At 40.4% G+C, this 19,404-nt stretch overlaps 1 protein-coding gene across 21 annotated transcripts in view; it reads left to right on the top strand.

Annotated features, from left to right (window-relative positions):
• The window catches only part of phldb1b (pleckstrin homology-like domain, family B, member 1b), a 121,520-nt gene that overhangs the window by 54,103 nt on the left and 48,013 nt on the right, over positions 1 to 19,404 (top strand). For all 21 annotated transcript variants that reach the window (XM_058634206.1, XM_058634210.1, XM_058634211.1 and 18 more), the window contains one exon: positions 11,675 to 11,800. In XM_058634206.1, coding sequence (XP_058490189.1) covers positions 11,675 to 11,800 — 126 coding nt within the window. The remainder of the gene's footprint in view (positions 1 to 11,674; positions 11,801 to 19,404) is intronic.

Genomic DNA, 19,404 nt, shown 5'->3' on the forward strand with positions numbered 1-19,404 from the left:
TATACATTGCCAGCTTTACTTCATCTGCTCCAGGTGTTTGCGTTACAGAATGTGTTGTGTAATCCACTTAGGTATCTGCAGTTATTTAGTCAATGGGGTTATAGTGTCCTTGTCGGAGGGCAATGATGATCTTCACAGCACAACGTGTGTCCTTTCTCCCCCACGATGTAAGAAAAGTTGATACAGGTAATATAATTGATTAAAAAACATAAATAATTTAATATAGCTCTTTTAATACATTGTTCTGGTTAGTTTTCTTGTTTGTTTTAAGCAGAGTGATTGTGGAGTACAGTGCTGGGCTCAAAAGAATGCACTCTCTGTAATTAGCAGAATAGCTACTGCAGTGTTGGGGAAGAAATCATTCTCACACTGATCAGGAAACCAATCTAACTGATTAACTGGGGGGATTTCACAAATCACATATACACACACACACACACACACACTGCACTCATTGTCTTTGCTATGACTCCAATCCCTCGCACCGACCTTTCCCATATGACTTCATGCGTTGCAATTATGTAAATGGCAATGTGTCATATTTTCCTGTTGGAAAGAGAGGAGGAAACGCAGCCGTCGATTAAAATGATCTCTGCGTCTGCAGCCGTTCATTTTGCTGAGGTCAGCCTTTCACAGAATTAGTCCTGAGATGTTTGTGAACCGCTGGTTCTTGGAAGAATCCTGATGTTCTTATCCTGGGTCAGGGTCAGTGGGTTTTGATGAAGAAGGGGAAAAGGGAGGAGGAGGAGGAGGAGGAGAGATACTAGTGTGTTTTAAGTAACTGACTATAAAATGGTTAGCAGAAATGTGGAGCTGATAGTTCAAATCAAAGCTTCTGGACTGTTGGTGGTGACTGGTACATGAAAGGAGAAAATAACCCAGTTTAGTTCTGTACTTTGATAAACAATCCCTGCAGTAATAATGTCATGGTGTAACACTTAGGAGGATATTTAAAATGAAAATAAATGAGCCTTACAATAAGGCTTTTATATGTACTTTAGAGCAAAGAAACAATTATGTGCACTATCAGCGCAAATCAGTGACTTTCAAATGAGGACAACTTGCAGGAAGAAGGTTCCAAAATACCTCTGGGCTGTTGTGTGTCAACATGGCTCCATATGGTTAGGAACTGCCTGAACAAGTTAGTAACCAGATTGCGGCGCAGCGGCAAACCACGGGAAAAAGAAGCCGCACACAGGTCGTTACTGAGTCACTATTGAAAAACAGACGGGAAAGAGCTTTTCATTTGGTACAAAGACAGTCTGGCATTTTAGAGAGCGATCCAACAGTGTGAAGGACATTGCACAAAGTCAACCTTGTCAACTGCAGAGAAGATGAAAGCCACCACTCACATAACTGTGCTAAACAGCAGGATTACACATGAAAGCAGCCCGATGACTGCTGGCAGCACATCCTCTGGTCACAGATGAAACCAAAATGAATTTGTTTGGATCGGATCGGCTTCAGCATGTTTGCTGTGGACCGGACCAGGACCACCACAGAGACTTTACAGCGCCAACCATTAAACACGGAAGTGGCAGTGAGATGATATGGGGCTGCATGAAGGATGCATACATTCTGGTCATGATAGGCCTGCCGTCCACACTGCGTCAGTGCTTTTCAACCCCTAAAACAAAGACGTTTGAAAGTGCTGCTGCTTCAGGCTTCATTTTCAAAGTCTGGACGGGCAGAAAAGTGGAAATACATTGGCCTCCTGATTCAATATTAGCTGCCTCCTTTGACACTTTCATTTTCAGCTTGTTGTCGGTGTAATTTAAGAAATCCATGCTCTTTGATTCATCTGACGGAAATTATCATCGCGTCAGTTTGGTATTTCAGGTGTAATAACTCATTAGCTTAAAACTAGGGATGGCGATATCACCTTTTTGTGTACGATACCAATATCACAGTATTCCCAGATCCCATAACCAGTCTGATACAGTCAATGTATAACATTTACCACCTATATATATGTATATATATACACATATATATCGAGCAACTTTAAAAACATAGCTCCCTAAATGTGTTACAAATATTCTGCCGCCCTAGAGAAGAAATAAATAAGCCACAACATGCCATGAATTGTATACACAAATTCTGATTCCAAGTATTGTATTGGCTCCTCTCCATTTAAGACATAGACTTAGACATAGCCTCTCCAGCCACTGTTGAATGCAGATTTATGGATATAGATCCTGTAGAACTGGGGCGGCTGTAAAAGGCCATTTCAAGTACCATTTCACTTTAATACCACACAGTTATCTGTTATTTGCAGTTGCTCCCCAACAGTTTGCAACTGTGTCCTCAATTTCACACATTCACTACTCTCTTGTCGCCACAAGATTTTGACCTGTATTCTTTGAAAATTTGACGTGTACTCCTGGGAAGTTTCCAAAAAACATGAAAAACATGTTTTTTCCATTTTAGACATCCAACACCTATTATATACACTTTGAAAATAAAAATATTATATCTCAGTCACAAAGCTCACATTTCCATTGTTTGCCCCAAAATGTAATGATGCTGAAAGATTACTGGTACATTAGATTGAAGTTTTGAAACTAAATGTCAGAGAGACCACCCTCCCTGCTGTGGAGAAAGTTGATCCCCAGAGAGTTTGACCTCCATCACCCCAGGGTTCAACTTTCCTGTCACTGCAGCTGATTAACCTCTATGATCACTCAGGGAAATGCTACCTTGGAAGACGAGACCTCATGGGTAACAAAAGACAGAAAGACTTTTGAAAGGATACTGAAAATGCTTTCAGTGACCTGAAAGCATTTTCTTTTTTAAAGAATGTATTTTAGTGTTCTGGTGACAAAGCCTTGAACGTGATCACCTAGACGTTGCTAACTTTCTGGAGGAGCTACGACCAAGAGAATGTTAGTTAGAGAAAAACAAAGTCATAAATATGTTGAGCAGCGTGTCGAGGTGCCAGAAAACAGACTCATCCCAAACATCTTTCACCTAAAAGTCTAAATAAAAGTCTTAGTGGTTAGGGGTGTGGTTGATGCATGGTTAACAGCTCCACCCATCCGTCTGTTTAATATAAGAATGGCATGTGTGCAGCTGATCAGCTCACGGCTCCAGATAAGGTGAGAGAAGCCCCAATGTTTGAGCGGAGCCGGGCGCTGAAGACCAGAAACAGATGCCGTTACGTAATCTGACAGTTGAGATAAGCTATTGATGACCTCCGAATTTTTCTTTATTTAGTGATCGTAAAATGTTGAGGCAGAGAGTGTCCCAGTGGACCTCTCCTCAGACGCCGCTGATGCCGTTTATTGGCGTTACACAAGTGCTTCCATTTAATTACCCTTCATTCCCGTAATTGCGAAACGAAGCAATGCAGTTTGTCTGTGTCGACACTGAGTGGGTGTGCTGTCATGGACCGCTGCATGATTTGTGATCCTAACCATTCCCACCACCACCACCACCACCACCTCCTCCTCCTCCCTGAGTATGATAAATGACCTGTTTGGAGCATCTCCATATCCCTAACCGTCCCGGGGACCTGGATTAAAACTCCGTGTCTCACAGGATCTTAAGTTATTTTGTTGCCTCCCTGCTGTGTGGCTCCTCACTGCTGGAGGATCCATCATGATAAGTAGCCGCGCGACGTCGTAATGGTTGACTTGATGAGTGCTAATCGGTATCGAGAGACCGCCCAGTAATGGTCTTCATCACAGGCAGCGTTTCTCTGCAAGTGGATGAATTGATTAGGAAGATGTGCTGTGTTTAGCCTGACACTGTCTGGCTTTGCTTTGGGTTTTCTTTTGACTCAACACACGTCAGTGGAAATGTCAAATAGAACCAGAACAGTATGGACAATGCTGAATATATTGTTTGGTGTGCTACTGTCCGGTATGCAGTAATTCATTCATTTTGACTCTGATGAGTACCGGCACTGTGTTCAGTTTATCTGTCTAATTCATTATTATGGTCCAGAATACTCATTTCTTAGTGTGTTAAAGCCTTTAGTGTCTAATGTTTTAGACATTAGCAAGAGTTTAAAATGTTGTCATCAATGTTACGTTATATTCACTGGCTGAAAATGTTTAAAATGTAAAGTTATTGGTTTAGTTATGGAGACAGAGGGGAGTACTTATTGTTTCCCACTTCACACACTGTAAAGATCTAATGTATCGACTGACGTCAACCAAGCACTCGACACAGTAGTAACCACAGGCAGAGCCACTGTGGGCTGATAGAATCCTTGTTGTTTAGATGTAGTGCTAGCTTCTCTAACAGGGCCACAGAAGAGTCCCACTGTCCCACTGGATGATCTTGAAGTGAGTCAAATAATTGTGTCTGAGGAATGAGCTGATGGGTCTACATGAGGTACTGACGCATCACTATCTCGTTGTTGAACAGCCTTCTCCAACCGGAAACTTTCATTTGTGTCATTTTGTAAAACCGCTCATTTCCTGCCATGTAGTCCACAGAATAAATAAAGGTTTTCCCACGGCTGCTTCCAACAGTAACTTCAAATGGGTTATTCCATGACCTCCATGTTTGAAATCCTTCATGTGGATTAAAGTGACACATTCACAGCGTTGTCACAGTAGGGATTTCTGAAGTGAAAAGCTCTTGAGACAGACTGGGACGTTCACTTAAAAGAGTGATTAAAAGTCCACAAATATTCTGGTGGTGAAGTCAACACTAATGGGTTTTGAATGAGTGAATTCCCACAGGGAAATTATCGGCCGTGTGCTTTAACCTTTTCTTCCATCTTGGTTTTAGGTCATGTACAGTGTTGGAAAGATGCTTGATGATTCAAATTGACTGCTTGCTGATTTTGGCTGCCAATAACTGGGATGATTATTTGATCAATGAATTGGTTCAAATGACCATTCATGTGTTTTTTCTTCATTTACCATACACTATATACTGTCATAATATTGAGCTTCAATATCCCCCAGCTGTGATTATATGAAGGTTAAATGTACAGTATATAGACTGAAGGGTTATTGTTACTGTCCTTCCTGATAAAGTAAAAATTCCTTATTTTAAGATGGCAGGTTTTGAATGGATGTCGATAATTTAACACATATTTAACCAGAATGATTACCTGGTGATTGAACCTTTTTTTAAATGTAGTTGTCTGAGCTGTAGCTGTTACTTTCTTATATCTACTTATTTTCTATCACAGGACAGTGGAGTTTGTAAAACATCGCCATTGATTGTGTATTAATAGATGGTATGTGTGTGTGTGTGTGTGTGTGAGCTTTCTTTCTGGCCACTCTCTTTTCAGTGACTTTTAACGAGGGCCATATTTGATAATATGAAGATTTCATGGTCCTTTTTTTTAACAGTAACATTTACATACAGGTGCACTGTTTTATAAAAGTTACATTTTCATTATCACAATTCTCATTTTTAAATGGAAATGTAACCAAATCTAAGGAGTGAACAAATGAAAAGATTGATGATGTACCAGCATGATATTTTGTCCATAAATAAGACATTATAAAACCGAAGCTGTACAACATCTCACTGTAAATTGCCCACGGGCCGGACTTTGGACACGCCTGCTCTACTCAGCTTGGGCTGGGCCATCGTAGCACGGCTGCACGGAACTGCCAAACTAGTGACTTGTAAAGCAGTTGTTTTCAGTGTAACTGAATCCTTAGAATCAGATAGATCAGATAAATAGAAATACTTGTTCACAGACTCGTTCATTACTACTCTGACACAGACACTGAACTGAAATACGGCTGAACGGGCTGTGATTCTATCTCCGGCTTTCAGCAGTGCTGTCACTTAACACACCAGACTCCTCTGTTAAATGTTGATATTTTAGATATGTTCATCGGATGTTGTGCTCATGACTCTTTGAGTGAAAACATTACAGACATAACATTTTAGTATCGGCTCAGCTTGTTTGGAACCTTGCCAGAGCAGGTACCAAAACAAAGCACCAGGTCCCAGGTCATGGAAAAGCAAAACATCCCAGAAGAGTGGAGCCAAGTGTAATGGAACACCATAAGGACTGTGTGCATGCGAGTGAGCGAGTGAATCAGCTGCCAGCAGTGATATGTGCTGAAAGAACAGTGGAGAGGAAAAGAAATGTCTTCTCTCATCCATCAGTAGCACCCTCTGTGTGTGTATATACTGTATATATATATATACGTATATATATATATATATATATATATATATATATATGTATGTATATATATATATATATATGTATGTATATATATATATATATATGTATGTATATATACAGTATATATATACATACATATATATATACGCACATCAAAATGTCACCACACTGGGAAATCATGCATGTGCTTAAAGCGATGTACTCACAGATACTTCACTTCCACTCTCTATATGAAACATGCACTTTCCACAGCATCAACAACAGAAGACAATCTCAGTCAGAAGACGATCTCTGGAAAAACCAGTAGATACAAAGCATTCAGATTTTGCCTCCACAAAGTAGCTGTACTTTGAGCTAAAGTAATCATCACTACTTCATCACTTGCTGTGCGTGTAGTTTAATGTTGTGTGCCGCTCATGAGCTGTCTTGTGATCTGTAGTCTTCTCCGTGTGTGTGTGAGTTCACAATACAGGGTCTGCACGAGATATGGCGATGCTCCGACACAAGCTGCTGACTGTCTTGTCAAGAAAACACGAGAAGAAAAGACACTTGTGAAGTGACATGATGATGAGAGTGATGTGTGAAACCAGGCTTAATTTAGCTCAGTTTCGTGTCTCTAGCTCGACCACTTAGCTGAATCTAATCTATGCCGCTTGTATTGATTCTCTGTTTAATTTATTCCCCCTCCGTCTCCACGATGAACCACTGTTGTGTTCGTGTTCGGCCACTGTCGCCTCATCCTTGTCTGCGCTTGGTTGGGTGATCATATATCCAGCAGATTCTGTGACACAGTCAGGAACAATTAGCCTCCAGAACCCCAACAGCTAGCACTGTAAATTAGGATTAATTGCAGATTAACTTCTTAATCGTCAGTATTATTGTTTTCAGTTTTGATAAAACCTTTGTAGTCACTTCAGTCATTGCTGCCAACTATGACATTAACTTGAATAATTCATGTAAATGAACAGCCTTAGTTTTCCTAACTGAGATTATACCATTGTGTCATAAGAAAAGCAGCGTTAGATGTGCGTTTATGACCGAGTCATCAGTGTTGTTTCATATTTGCCCATCATTGTTTTCACAGACCCGGGTAAAATGAGTCATAGTGTGTCAATAATAGATTCACCAGAATCTATCTCACATACATGCTGCTTCAAGCTGTGTTCTTTGACCCAACTTTTTCTTTGGCACTGCCGGAATTTATCTTCACCAGAGGAATCATGTTTGAACGAGTTGTGCGTGTTGTGAGTCAGAGAGGTGATGGGAGGAGGAGGAGGAGGAGGAGGAGGAGGAATCCAGAGGAAACAGGAGCTAGGTGAAGGAGTCAGATAACAGCTGAAGCAGACAGCATGAAGACACCGTGGCTGAGCCGACGTGGCTCTGCAGACCACAGTATTAACATCCCCACGTCTGCCTTCCGTTGTTTTGTTTTTCCTATCATGACCAAACTGATGGTGCGCTCATTTTCCTCCTGGTGAAACTTCCAACGACCGACAGAAACACTTTTAACTGCGGAAAATACCGACCAAAATTATGTTGAGGACAGTGTTGTAACCGCTGAAGGAAATGCTCATGGAAACTTTAAAAACAGGCCTCTGCACCACTTTATCTGAAGAAACACTAAAGCAAACAAGCAAATGTCTCCGTTTGGAAAGCACAAGCAGCGTCTGGCATTCATCTGACCAATTTAAGTGTCTTTATAAGTGGTATTTAGCACCAACATTGTACTTGTCAGCGATTCTTTACAAGCGCATGATCGTGTGTGCACAGCACAGCAAATCATTCTGGAAATCTTCAGAGTGATGATGAAGGCCCTTGCTTTGTTTTGGAGAGTTGACACAAACAATCTAAACAACCTAAATGTATGTGCTTGTCAGTTGTTTTCTGCCACGTCACATGTGTAACTGTGACCTTTTATATTAAGCTTGGAGAGTCACTGGAGTCATGCTGCGTATGTTTGGCTGATTAAATCGTTCATTAACATTCCATAATAACCTTTCAGCATCATGGAAATCAATGATCTGAGAGAAAATGAGACCTTTTCACCTCCTCTAGACTCTGGTTAGAGCCTTGGGGCGATCTGGCCCATCATAATCTGACCAATCAGAGCAGTTTAAAGAGAGAGAGAGGGAACAACTGCCTATGTTGCAAATGTTGTGTAAATGTCCTTTGCTAAGTGTTGGAGTTGAACACATGTTTTTAACCGATCTACAGTTCGGTTTGATGCTTGTGTCGTACGTCTCGTGACTCTTCCAGTGACCAATCAGTGGCCGTCACATTTTAGTATCCGCTCAGCTCACAGGAGTCGAGCCAAGCCGAGAGTTTCAGTGATCGATTACCTTCATCTGTGAAGCATGTGTGTTTGTCCATGCTCACCTTGGACAAGGGGCTCACAACAGAGATTCTCCACCCTTAAATGTTAGTATTTAACAATTAAACAGCTTATTTTTGCAGTGGTCATACGACAACTTTAAATATTCCCTGTGTAAGAACCACACCACTAAAAAATGGCGATGACAAATTCAAAACGCACACTCTCTCTGGCTGGTTTTTGGTAGGATCATGATGCCCGGAGAGGATGAGTGGTTAGAGAGCCGTGTTTCCTAAACCTTCTATATGGGCACTGAAATGTGTGCAGAATATAGCGACTCATTTCCAGCCATATCTGGAACACTTAAGATTATTTTGAATTGGTGGATAAATCGTTTCCTAGAGATGTTTGGTAGATAAATCCTGCAAATTTGTTTGAGGACCCAAAACAATTCTCCTGTGACCCATCTGTGGGTCCTGACCCAGTCTTTTGGAACCAGTTGGACTTTTTTTGAATCCTCTGCATTTGAGTTGCAAATAAAACCAGAGTTTTGCAGTATAAAGGGAGCGCCTGGCATGTGGGCCTCCTATGTCACATGGTAGTTTCCACCTTCAGGCTTCATGTTCTCCTGTGACAATAGTCAACGGTCTTTTCTCCACTCAGGCTGGAAAACCTTTCCCCGTAATCTCAGCAGCACAATGGTGCTAAATTAGGAAAGCAATACTCATGTGATTGCTTATCTGTTATCAGCTGTAGGGCACATGAAGGGCCTGTACCAGTGCGCATCATTTGTTTTGACACTTCTAATCAGTATGGAAAGTGCATTGGATTGATGCAGTACTGTATAACCACAGTGAGCGAGTGTCTGTTCCAGCGTGAGCATCAGCCATGTCAGGTCCCGACTCGTGACTCGTGACTCATAGCTGCTGTAATATTGTGTCTGCTGCTTCAGGGTTTGACAAAGTCAACCAGCAAATGATCCATGGATGTTTTTTGGAGCTGCAAAACCAAAACAATGAGCTCGAAGACACTGAAACGCTCATAAGGTTTTTCTTGAGAGTTCCTAGAATTCCCAAGACCAACGTGAACCGCGAGCAGAGAATGACACAGTTACCTCCACCAAGCAAGTCATGTTGTTAGTGCTGGTTCTTACGTGCCCGTGTTCTTAGGTGCAAGTTTTTGAATGAAATTCTCAAGAGTGTTAATATCTTTGACCAGGTGAAATTTGGAAAAAGAAAAAGAGACATTTTGAATCCATCTGTAAATCCTAAATATCACATGAAGGCTTCACGGAACAAAGGACAAGTGGAATTTAGTTTGATATGATGATGGCTATGTGATGAATGCATTAGTTCAACTATGTTATTACTTAAGTGTTAACTGAGGTGTGTGTTCGAGGAGGCAATAATGTATTATTCAATTTAATTGTGAATATTTTCTGGTTTCTTTGCTCCATATAACAAAGAAATCATTAAAACCGAATCATTTCAGTTCATGGACAAAACGAGACATTTGAGAACTTCGTCATTTCCAGGTTTGGAAACCACTGATCGACATTTTCTGACATGTGATTAAATAATTGAGCGATGAATCGATTCTAAAAATACTTGCAGCCGTACGGAGGTTGTATTTCTCTGCTCAAACCCAAATCGAGAATACTCACCAAGCTCGCCACATGTACACATGTACACATGTACACGTGTACTCATGTACATGTGACTAGTCCAGCCAATGTGAGTGAACCTATATATATAATATTTGTCTGAACTCGGTTTGTCTCAAGCCCTCAGGCTCAGCTCAGCTCGACATCTTCAAACCTAAACTGACAAACAGGATGAATGGATTTTATCTGACACTGAACTGTTTATCTTAAATGTATCACTGAGTGTTTTTTGTAAATCAAGATTCACTCTATCCTCCCTTTAGTTTGGACTTGAAAGTGTCCCAAAGAGCAACGAGAGCATCTTATCTCCATAATTGGCGAATTGTAGAAACAGGATGTTGGGGCAAGACACATCACACAGTTGATTGTATAAACTGATGAGTTTGATTTAGGGAGACAAAGACTGGCTCATTCACTGTTGGGGTATTTTAGTCATTAAAAGATGAACTTGCATCCTTAAAGCAACTTAAATACAGGAAGTCCAAACTGGTGTGATACTTGAAGATGATCCTTTCTATTTGCTGTCCGCTGCTTCTTCCTCCATGTCTCAATAACAATAACTTTTTATGTGACTGGTTCATTCATCAAGTCATGAATAATATAGTTAGGTATTTGTGGTTATTTACTTCCTGTCTGAGAATGATGGAGAGAGCAGGTGCTCAATTACTTTTCAAGATTCTGAATTCTCACCACAGTAAGAGATACATTCAATAATAATGTTAATAATTAAAACAATGATTAGGGCTGCAGCAATTATTCGATAACTAAATTAATCCTCACATATTTTGATGTTTTTTTTTCAATATTTTTTTTATTTTATTTAACCTTTATTTAACCAGGAAAATCCCATTGAGATCAAGAATAGGCAGCAGCAAATATGAAACACTGGACAAATCCAGATTAAATTTACAAGCACATTATGAAAAACAAGTGCATTTTTGAAACGCTCAATGAAATTAGCTGAAACGGAAAAAGTACGGATTTAACCAAGGTTTCTGATTTTCATCTTTGATCAACATGTTTCAACATTTCCTGACATTTTACGAACCAAACAAGTACTCATTTAATCCAGAGCATAATCAACAGATTCATCTAATGTGAAATTAATTGTTAGGTACAGCCCTAATAATAATAACAATACTTATAATAATAATAATAATGATAATAATGAATAATTATGGGAAGGAGTTGCAAGGTTAGAATACATTTAATTTAATTTAATATACATTTTTGTGCATCTGAAAATATAAAAGCAACATTAAAACAATGAAACCATCAACAATAAAATCAATAAAAATCAAGTCCCAAGATAGTGAGTGTTTAGAAGTGATTTAGAAAGTGATGACAGGTTATATCACACATATACAGTAATGGTCTGAACAGAGAAGGCCTGGTCAGCTGGAGCTTTATTGTTAGACCCAGGATTGGTTCATGTTGCATTTAAGCATTTAATAATGCAACAACAACAACAACAACAAAGTTATATTATTTTGCGTACAGCGTGTGTTCATGTGTGTGGGGAGTGTCAGTGGGTTTTTTTTTATGTGTGGAACAGATGAAAAGAACTGATGTTATTGCTGTTTTCCAGGCTGCATGCTGTGTTTTGGCCAGTCAAACTTCTTCCGCTTCAACCACCCCGAGGAGGCGTTCAGGATGAAGAGCATGATGCCCCAGGGAGGAGGTGTCTCCACTGGGGACTACAGACTCTGTGCAGGTACATGTTACACCCTCTCATTTGTCTGCTTCACTGTATTTTCACAGCTGTGCCAGGGAATTCCTCTTTTTTAAAAATGAAACGAGCCCAGTGTGAATAAAAACTCACTGAGCTTTTGTCACATGAATGAGAAAGCCTAGAAAAGGGGTTTCTCCTTGTGCAGGTCCATTGAAAGATTGTTGCTGCTGTGTGAGGCAGAGTCGCAGGGTTGTTCATTTTTACAGGTTGCTGTTTGCACAGCAGTAAACCCTTGACATTTTTCCTTTTTTTAATATAGCTGGGCCGGGGTTCAGGAAGTGTAACAGCAGCTACTAAAACTACACCAGTATATGTTATAGGTTGATTTATACAATGACCACTGTATGGCTTTAATAGTCTTCTGTTAACCTGCTGTGTCTTTTCTTTCATTTACGGCAACGGTGGAACAGTGGTAGAGGGAGTCGCATTTTAACTCCCAGCTCTGTTAGTCTACATGGCGATGTGACCTTGGGCAACACATATGTTACTCCTGACCACTGTGCATCTACAGTTTGTGCAGATGTGCCGAGTGAATGTCGTGTAAAGTAGAAAAGTTTTATGACCAAGTCACTTACTTCATCTGAAATGCTTCTCATTCACTTTGATTTGTCAAGTCTGATTTGATGGAAAAAGATTTAAAAAGATTTAAAAAGATTTAACATGCCAATACCAAAACTCTGATCCGATACAGCCCATTCAAAAACAGATTTGACTCTGAACCAGAGGGCTTGACATATGCAAATGTGGCGTTTTGTTACTGCTGTATTTCTAATTCCAAAAAAGAATAATGAGCCGACACTGCAGTCACAGAAAGATCGCGGACAGTGAGCGGATGAGCAGACACGTGCAGCGTTTGTTTACAAGTGAAGCTTCTTCTTCTTCTGGAGAATTAGACAACGCTGAATGCTTGATGATGCACGTGTACGCAGACCAACCCCAATGGGATCATTTCATTTTGCGTCCATGTGAGCGATGGAATTGTAATTTGCGATCAGAATGCATCACTTTGCACATGTAAACACAGCTAGTATGAGTTTAGCATAAACATTACACAGAAGTAGTGAGCTATGACATACATTGCTGTGCTAACCTCCAGTAGCTGCTTCTTGCACCTTCAGTGTACATGTATCCTATGTTTCTATATTTTCATAATTGCGTTTCAGTAAGGGGAGAAATTTCACACCAGTGTACCATAACTATCTCCTCCTCTGATGAAAGAAACCCTGTGAGAAATGAACACAATTAGGATCATTTTAAGCCAGAAAATGGCCTTATTTGAGCATATTTGCATTAGTTACGTTAGTAATGTTATTACAGCTCTGTTACACGGCTGATGTTGCTGTTCCTTTTATAATGCAGTACCCATTGAACCCTGAAAGCTGAAGCGCGCTCAGCTGGGACCTGGTGCTGGAGTTCACACCATGCATGTTTTTATGAGCATCTCATTCCTCTACGTCTCCAGGCAAAGTTTTTAGCTGCTCTCGCCTGTGTGTCTGTGTGTGTGTGTGTGTGTGTGTGTGTGTGAGAGTGTGTCTTTACTCGGCCTGCTCTACTACCGTGGATTTGCCAGAGCACCGTGTCACTTCCCTCCCCTCACTGTTGACGCCGCCTGCCACCAGGGGACAAGTTTAGCTCACAGGCGTTCTGGCTGCCGTGGACTTCCTGACGCACTAATGAAAGCCTTCCGTTGTTTAGGAACGTACCATTTTCCTCAATTATGCATTCCTGAGCTGCATTCAGATGAAAAGTGCTTATACCACTCCCATGATTAAGAGGTCATATCTGTCATATCTGAGACTTGGAAATTACACTTGTTATCTGTGTTTAAGGCAAACCCCATTAAACCTGACCTGAAGCTGACCTTCTTTTTTTATATCACGATTTTCTGCCTGAAATGAAATCGGTTGCTCTGATTCATTCATTCTTTTCATTTTCAACAAGACTTTTATTGTGAAATATTTGCAAGACCTTTGCTTCATACAGATCTGGCTGTTTATTGGGAGCTGATATCAGGCATTTTATTAAGACCAGAAAGATAATCCCCAAAGATAATAAAAGGCTGTGCTGTTCTTTTTCTCACTTAGATCCAGAATTGAAGGACAGTTAACTCATTATTTTGTTTACTCGTATTTAAAAAGGTCCTAATAATATAATAATACATTTTATTTATAAGCGCCTTTCAAAGTACACAAGGACACTTTACAGAAATGAATAAAGCAATGAGACAATGAAACAGAGAAATTATCAAATCTGGTCACGTGACATTGGTGGTGCATATCTTTACAGTCTTTGCTTAGTGAAGAATTTATGAGCCATTTAGGGTTTGGGATGGTATCAGACTTTAGATATTGATTTTGACCAATACAGATATTGTTGTGCTCATCCCTAGTTGTACCAAAGAAAGTGTGTCAAGTGTGTGAATCAGGTGTATCAGGTATTATGCGTCTTTGCTGATCATGGTGTCTCTGTCATGTTTCTATCTAACGCTCCTCTCATCTGTGACACCAGTCACGTTCACCTGCGTGTTGTTCAGTGTTTCACGAGCTTTGCCGGGTCAGTGACGTCCCACTGACCGGCTGTCTCCAGCCAGCTGTCTTCCAGCTACCACCTCCTCGCTGATTGGACGTTTCCTGTGCCTCTCTGCCCGGCCAGCAGACGGCTTTGTGGGCCTGAGCTGCTTTCTTAAAGTGGCCAACGTTTGAGGTTACAGTATCTTTTTCAGAGCCTATTTATAAACCTCCAGTTTCATTCTACTGTCTGCCAGCTCTGCACCCTCCGCCCCTGGGTTTCCCCTTCGGTCCCCTCTTGCAGCCACCCACCTGCCTTCTGTGTTGTAGGCTGGCTTTTCAACAAAAAGCTCTCCTCCTCTCTGGGCTTTGGCTGCTGGGTCTGTCACTGGCTGCTTGACAGTCTGTAGAGCTACTGACAGAGCTGAGTGTTTGTGATGCAGTTGATTATCAGTGTTTTGGGAATATCATTATTATTCTTGAATAGCATTATGAGTTTGACTTTATTTATACTCATCGTAAACAACTGAAGGACAGTGGAAAAGGCATGCGTACAACACAATTTTTTATATATAAATAAATAACGAGTCCCAGCAAGCTAAACAAAGAATGAAAATGAATTCAAAATATAATGTGAAATTCACAGTTCAAATGTTGCTCTTGAACTTTGGAAAAATGTTCAGTTCCCAGCTCCACCCTTCACCATTCCATGTCCCTCTCAGCTGATGCCACGTTCCCAGGTCCCAAAAAATGCAACCATAAAGTGAAAAGAAATGTGAAGGCTGAACAAAACTGCCCTAACTCTTAAACAGAACATACATTTAATCAATTCATTCAGCACTGAATCTAAATTGTAATATAGAGAGACAATATTGGACAAACTGAAATTATTTTCATTAGAAGATGTTAACACCTTTTTAGATCATTTCTTTTTTAAATAAAGGTATCATTTGTTTACTTCAGTTTGTCATGAACAATGTCTCAAGTATTCCCATTATGATGTATATTTATAAGCTGAACTACATAAAAAAAGTCAAACCTATAATTCAGCTTACATATACATATTAATCCTGCTATAACATACAGTATAATAGTACAGTATAACAGTCACAGAACATTTACATCTTTATGAATCCTTTTACTTTTACCTGTTATGATTTGACTGATATGACAAAGTATTTGGTTTTAGGATTTTCCCCCAGTAATGTACTTTTTTTCTTCTTCTTTTCATTTACTTTAAAATACAATTACAAACACAAGTGATGGATCTGAATACTATGATATGATATGATTCTTGCAAACAAATTGAAAGACGTTTACTGTCAAATAAAACATGCTTCAGTCTTTACAGGCTTTGTATGCACACTCTAAGCTTAAATGTGTTTGCATTTATAATATTACATGTAGTATCCTTGTAGACAGACATCATTTAAACCTAATTAAAATGTCTGCAAGTGACACTGGATGACAACAATCTGTATAGTCTGATGAGCCTTAATTATTGATAAAAACATATTTATAATGCCATTCAGATGTCTGTATGGTTTATTAATGTTTCACCTTCGTTTGAGAGACATTAACACTGACAACTCCACTGCTTTGACTCTTTAAAAAGCCGTAAAACTCTCATTAGTTGCACGAATAGGAAGAGCTACAACGGAAGTAAGGCGATTTTGCTTTCAAAATAAAACATTTAATAATTTGTCGTAAACGGCCTATTGATACTTGTATATATCTGAGCCGTCTTGTCTCATGTTTTAACTTACTCCTTTGGCTCTGGTAGCTTTCATAATACTTGGAACGTTGGTGGTATTGTTGTGTAATTCACAGAAAATTCAAATTGAGAGGGACGTTATAATATACCGTTCATCTTCCTGTCTCCTCGTTGACAATGAATGACGGCAGAAGTATTTTTAGCATCTTCATTCACAACACTGGAGCTTAATTTTGAAGGGCATGACCGGAAAAGCGGTGTTATGTTGTGTGTAACATGACACCAGCTGCTGAAAGCAGCGGCGGTACCTAGCATCCAAACCCCCGGCTGAAATATCAGCCTCGGCGGTGAATCTCCCTCCGTGTCACGGTGTGTGTGTGTGTGTACGGAGCCCGGCGCGTAACGGCTCCGTCACCGCTGCTCTGCTGCTGCCGGTGTCCAGAGGATGTGGGGCCTCAATGTGTACGTCAAACACAGCAAGTGAACCGCACTGACACTGACCGGGTCGCAGTTTGTATGCCTTCATGTGAGTAACCCTGCCGCTTCATGTCTGAGCTTTGGGCGAGAGGAGTGAGAGGCACCGGCCACTCGCCACATCACAGTCCACGTTCGCTCGTCTTTCCTGGAAGGTCCACACCGCGTGAAGCGTTTCATGCCATCAACAGAACAACATATACATTTAGTTCGCTGGGGTCACAATATCACATTGTGTCCGTAGGTAGGAGAGGAAAATGCAGACAGTAGCACCAAAACCATCGCGAATGTGTTCTCTAAACGCGCTTGTTAATAATGACATTGATGCCGAATTGTAGAGATCCTTGCGTGTAATAACATCTATGAAAGTAGCTTCGTGTCAGACTCACAGTTCCACCAGTAAAGTCAAGCTGACAATAAAATGCCAGTTTTTTAAATGAAGTTTGGCGTGATGTACTCGAGGAGATGGTCTGTATCCAATGACATCATTGCACGGGCTTTCCCTCAGCGAACGAATGCATTTATTTTTGTCACCACCCCCCCTTTCGTTGTTGACCCCTCATGCATGCATACTAGAATCTCGCTGCTGTCGTTGTTGAAGAGAAACGATGTGACACTGACATTAATGCATAGCTCAACAGATGACGTGTCTGACAGTGACAGCCTGTAGACAATGGTGCTGCATAAAGACCATGGAAATGTCTTGAATGTGGTTGTGGTCACGCTGTCATGAAGGCAGAGTCATCATAAAGGAGGAGACAGGAAGCTGCTCCCATCTCTGCTGAACAAGCACAGCTAATGCATTATTTGTGAAGCTTCTGTCTTTTAGAGCCATGTTGCTATAGGGACGTCTGACTTTTCTATTCTGTTCTGTGTTTGTCATTATTCGCTTTATTCCACATAAGGTATGGGTGATATCATATAAATTACACTGTGCGTTATGATATCTAATAAAACATTAATCAGTGTTTTATTGATGATTGCAGATGGAAAATAAAAGTTAATTTCCATACTTTTCCACTGAGCTCATAACAACCTTATCAGTAGTACATCTATCACATATTTTGGCTGGTGGAGTGCATTCACATTACTGGGCTGAAGTCCATCAATCCGTTGTCTACCGCTTTATCCTCCACATGAGGGTCGCAGGGCTGCTGGTGCCAATCCCAGCTGACATGGGGCGAGAGGCAGGATCCACTCAGGACAGGTCACCAGTCCACACACTCACACACACACACACACACACACAGGGAGAACATACAAACTCCACACAGAAAGATCCGGACAGATATCTGTGAGCCAATAGTTCTAGTCACCCACAGTGAGCACCACTGTGTGGCCCACAGGGCTGAAGTGACTCATCTAGTTATTTTCTGTTGATGAGATTCAGATCTGATGTTTTTTTCCATGGCTGTGTGGATACAGTCAGTAAAAATTTTATTTTAAGTGTGAATACTCAAATATAATCTGTTTTGCACACGTTTGCTGGTTGTGTGATCGTAGTCTTTGTGTTTGCCGTTAGAAGTGATGGGGCTTGAGGTTCCTTGAATGCATTTATAGAATGCATTTTCATTCAAACATTATTCCCATGAAGTTAACTTGCACTGCTTGCTTACCCTGCAAAATGTTATTTCCTTTTTCTTTACTACAATATTTGCCTCCTCATCTTTTCTGTGTGACACATGAGTTCTTTGTAAACTGCTCACTTCCCCAAACCAGTCAATTTCTTTTTCATGTAAAAATGTATATATGATTTATATGATATATATGGCACAGCTGTAGGATATCTAATGTTACTACATCTTTGTTGAAGATGACAGCTCTACTGTACTCTTCGGTTGTTTGCTCTTACCTCTGTGTTCACACTAATTACTCCATGCTGCAATTATCCTCATGTTTCTACTGACACAGACAACGGATCCTTTTACACAGATTTCATTTAGCCGTAATAAACCCTGATCTGTGCTGTGATCCCTGCCTTGAGGACATGCTGGTGAATCTCCCACATGGCTGTATGTTTCTGTTGTAATAATCTACTACGCTGACATTTAAAGGAGACTGTTAAGATTAGATTACCCGGCCTGTGTCCTATGTTGCTTTCGGGCTTTGCGGTAATTGAGTTATGCAGGCACATTTTCTCCTGATCCCTATCCAATGCACGGGCACTGTCTCTTCGTTCATGTCCTCGCCTGTGTCCTTCCTTTCTTTTGAACATGTCTGATATAGTAGGTGCAAGGTTATGACAAGACACTGAGTCTTTGAATTATACATTTTTATTATTTTTTGATATATCTGGCAAGGTCAGGACAGGGGGTTTGGCAATTATCTTAAGATATTTTATACACAGAAATAAAATGGAACCTAATGTTTTGTGTTCATGAAATGACCTCATGTTTGTCATGGAAAGTCATGAAGTCTACACGGGGCACCCTGTGAGTTAACATGCCGTCAATTTTAAAAAGGATCTGAAAATATTCAGAAGTTTACAGCACTGCATTGCCTGTTTATCACCTTTATGGACATATAGGTCATCCAGCAGATAGACAGGTAAACCATAGATGATGCAGGAATACACTCTTTGAGTAAGGATTAAGAGAACTCTGTGCACCACAAGCTCTTTATTCTGGTGGAAGAAAAAGAATGGCATTGGCTTTGTTGGCTATGCATTAACAGTGAGGGAGAGTTACAAAGAAATCTACTAATATGGGCTTGCACTTATTTAACTCAGCAATGTAGCACTAGATGAAGAAGTTTAACTTAGTTGTTCCTGTGGCAGAACTCCCAGATTCAGGACGCACATCACCAATGGGTTGCTCCCTTGAAGGAGGCTTTGTTTTTTTTGAACCAGTTAATATCAGCTGAACATTGTGGACCTTTGACTAAGCCTAATG

This window comes from Solea solea, chromosome 7 (genome assembly GCF_958295425.1).
Source record: "Solea solea chromosome 7, fSolSol10.1, whole genome shotgun sequence".
In the NCBI taxonomy this organism is placed as follows: Eukaryota; Metazoa; Chordata; class Actinopteri; order Pleuronectiformes; family Soleidae; genus Solea; species Solea solea.